This window comes from Brassica oleracea, chromosome C8, assembly GCF_000695525.1.
Source record: "Brassica oleracea var. oleracea cultivar TO1000 chromosome C8, BOL, whole genome shotgun sequence".
NCBI classification, from domain to species: Eukaryota; Viridiplantae; Streptophyta; class Magnoliopsida; order Brassicales; family Brassicaceae; genus Brassica; species Brassica oleracea.
Window position 1 is genome coordinate 7,379,649 of NC_027755.1, and position 2,994 is coordinate 7,382,642.

General features: G+C 38.9%; 1 protein-coding gene across 1 annotated transcript; it reads left to right on the plus strand.

Moving 5' to 3' along the window:
• Positions 1–1,657: 1,657 nt before the first annotated feature.
• On the plus strand, positions 1,658–2,429 carry LOC106308566. Its single transcript, XM_013745720.1, has 2 exons — positions 1,658–2,002; positions 2,223–2,429. Exons 1-2 carry the CDS (start codon positions 1,658–1,660, stop codon positions 2,427–2,429), a joined length of 552 nt encoding a protein of 183 aa, XP_013601174.1.
• Positions 2,430–2,994: the final 565 nt, after the last annotated feature.

Genomic DNA, 2,994 nt, shown 5'->3' on the forward strand with positions numbered 1-2,994 from the left:
CAAGGCTACTGTGATTCAGATTTCGCAGGGGATAAAGACAAAAGCAGATCTTTATCTGGCTATGTTTTCACAATTGGAGGGAATGTGGTGAGTTGGAGATCGGGTCTACAACCAGTGGTGGCTCTATCTACAATGGAAGCAAAATACATCTCGTTAACAGAAGCTGTGAAGGAAGCCATATGGCTTAAGGGGCTGCTTAAAGAGTTTGGAATCACGCAGGGACCAGTTCAGGTTTGGTGTGACTCTCAGAGTGCCATCTGTTTGTCCAAGAACGCAGTGTTTCACGAACGCACTAAGCATATGAGGGTGAGATATGACTTCATACGAGTGAGTGATCTAATCTTGTAATCTTTGGGGTTAGTTATTAGTTTGTTACTTGGGTAGTTAGGATTAGTTAAGTTTAGTTGAACCGGTTAATTGTTATATCCGGTTTAGCTTAATTGATTCTGAGAGGCTTGTAATCCCTTGGTCATATAAAAGGGTATGAGAGATAGAGTAATGACTTATGTTAGCTAAAACAGAAAAGAGAGAGAGACGACTCATGTAGCTCCGGTGATCTTCATCATCTCCGTTTTTGGAGAGGTGCCTTTGTTCTAGTGGATTTGCTAGACTGAGTCTGGCTCCAGGGATTAGTACTCCACATCGGAGTGATACCCTGGGTTAACAATCGGATCTGTGTCGTTCTTGTATGCTTTCTTTGTTGATCTTTAGCTTGCGTGTTCTTGAGAGTCGAGAGGATCACACGAGTGTCTCGACCTATCGAAGTAGACTTCTGATTCATCTCGAATCAGAGGCGTTCCGCACAACAAACCCGATTGGATAATACCCAATATATGAAGTTATTAGATCATGTCTGATGTATACCAATATATTTTACTCTAAAATAGAGATCTCTATTATTGAGATGAAATTGCTTCAATGTATGTCTCTATAATAGAGTTTCTCTATTTTAGAGTAAAATATAGAAGAATGTTACTTTTTGCATGTATATTTAGAGGTCAAAATATCATATCTCTATATTTTCCTCGATAAATAGAAGAATTTTATTATAGAGACATACATTGGAGCAATTTTACTTCTATAATAGAGTTTTTTTTTCTATTTTAGAGGAAAATATAAAGATGAAAATAGAGATGGGTTAGAAATGGTCTTAGAACTTATCCAAAATTAAATAAAATGCTGCTTAAAACGGTATTTCCAGCCGGACAGAGCGTCTCTTCGGAACGACTCAGACCCGCCTACCACTTGATCTTAAAAGATGGGCGTCGCCAAAAAAAAAAAAAAAAAAAAAAAAAAAAAAAAAAAAAAAAACGGTATTTCCATATCTAAGTTGACCAAGTTTCTCTCTCTATAAATTCCTCTCTAGAGCTTCAGTTTCTCTTTCGTGGTTTGTTCGACCAGAAAGAGCTTTAGACCTTAAATCTCTCAGTTTCGTAAGCTAATCCCTTCACCAACTTCTAATTCTCTTACTCTTTTACCTCAGTGTCTCTTAAGCTTTCCATTATATATTTAGAAATGGACAGAGCAATGTTAGCTTTATCTTCTCAAAGACGATGACAACGTTCATTTCAATTTGCCAGATCTCCCTCAGTATTACGCCTCTGAAAAGAATACATGCAGCCTCATTGGTCGACTTCTAAGCCCAGAATTTCAAAGGATGTCAAATCTGATCCTCGATCTACAGAGTAAATGGCAAAAGTGTAATCGAGTTCGCGGATTAGCCTTAACTAAAGAAAAATTCCAGTTTGTGTTCATACATGAACACGATCTTCAGGAAATTCTTGATAAAGGCATGCAGACTTATGACGACTGGGGTCTCGCCATTGAACGATGGATTGAGAAGCCTCCGCCTGGATACTTCCAATTCGTGTCAATTTGGGTTAGGATCAGTAACATCCCACTCAATCACTACACCAAAAGAGCTATTTCCGATATGGGGGATCTCATCGGCCATGTAGAAGAGGTGGTCTTCGATCCAGATAAACCACAAAGACAAGATTATGTCATAGTCAAAATATGCTTTAATGTCTCCAGACCATTAAAGAAATCGAGTCTTGAATCTACCGGGTGGTGATCAAACTATTATTTATTATTATTGCAAAAAAATCCAGAAGCGTTGCTACCATTGTTAAAGATTAGCGCAAGCAAATGAGCGATGTCGTTTTCTAGAACATGCACAAGATTCAAATGATCGTTCATCTAGTTGCATGTCTATCTCTCAGCTTCCTCAAACGCATCAGGTTCTTTCTGAGAATGATCCTCTATTCAGGAATTTGAAGGAAGATCAAGTTGGAATCAATCCGTTATCTGGTCGTCCCTGTATTGCTTCTGAGGTTCTTGAAGAAATGCGTAACTATCTCCTTGCTTCAAGCGCTGAAGACAGACAAGTTTGCGGACAGAGAGTAATCTCTTCAGTTAAAGAAGCATAGAAGAATCCCATCACTCAAAGATCAGTATTGCAACTCATTTCCCCTCTTGTGTTTACTACAAACATTAACAAAGGCAATGCGATTGTCTTTAGCTATGATAAAGTAGATATGATGGATCATCCTCTCATCTCAAGCTCTCAGCCAAAGCTTATGGCATCTGCAATATCTTTAGGACATTCTTTTCAACTCTACAACTAATGTGTTTTGTAGACTAGCTCTCCCAATCTCTCAAAGTCCAGTGGAGCAACAGTTCAACTATCCTTTAACTTTTACTTCTGAAGCTTCTGAAACTAAGGAGAAAGATTAAAGGAAGCTGGGAAGATTCAAAAGAATTTACAACTCTCAGAAGAAGACTCAAAAGTTACTAGGGTCTCATGATTATCAAGCTATATTTGAAGAAGGTGTGAGCAAGAAAAGAAAGGCGGAAGGTGATTTGGCGGGTGCATCCAAAGCTGCAAAGAGCAATGCATCAAAGATGGTCCCACGTGAGGGACCGTCCAACGCGTAAATGAGCATCATAAGTTGGAACTATCGGGAACTAGGGCGGCCACAAGAACTGATGGTT

Coding starts and splice junctions, on each gene's coding strand:
- LOC106308566 (XM_013745720.1), top strand. CDS start 1,658: ATGTCAAATCTGATCCTCGATCTACAGAGTAAATGGCAAAAGTGTAAT. Junction 2,003..2,222: donor AACCACAAAGACAAGATTAT/GTCATAGTCAAA, acceptor TCTATCTCTCAG/CTTCCTCAAACGCATCAGGT.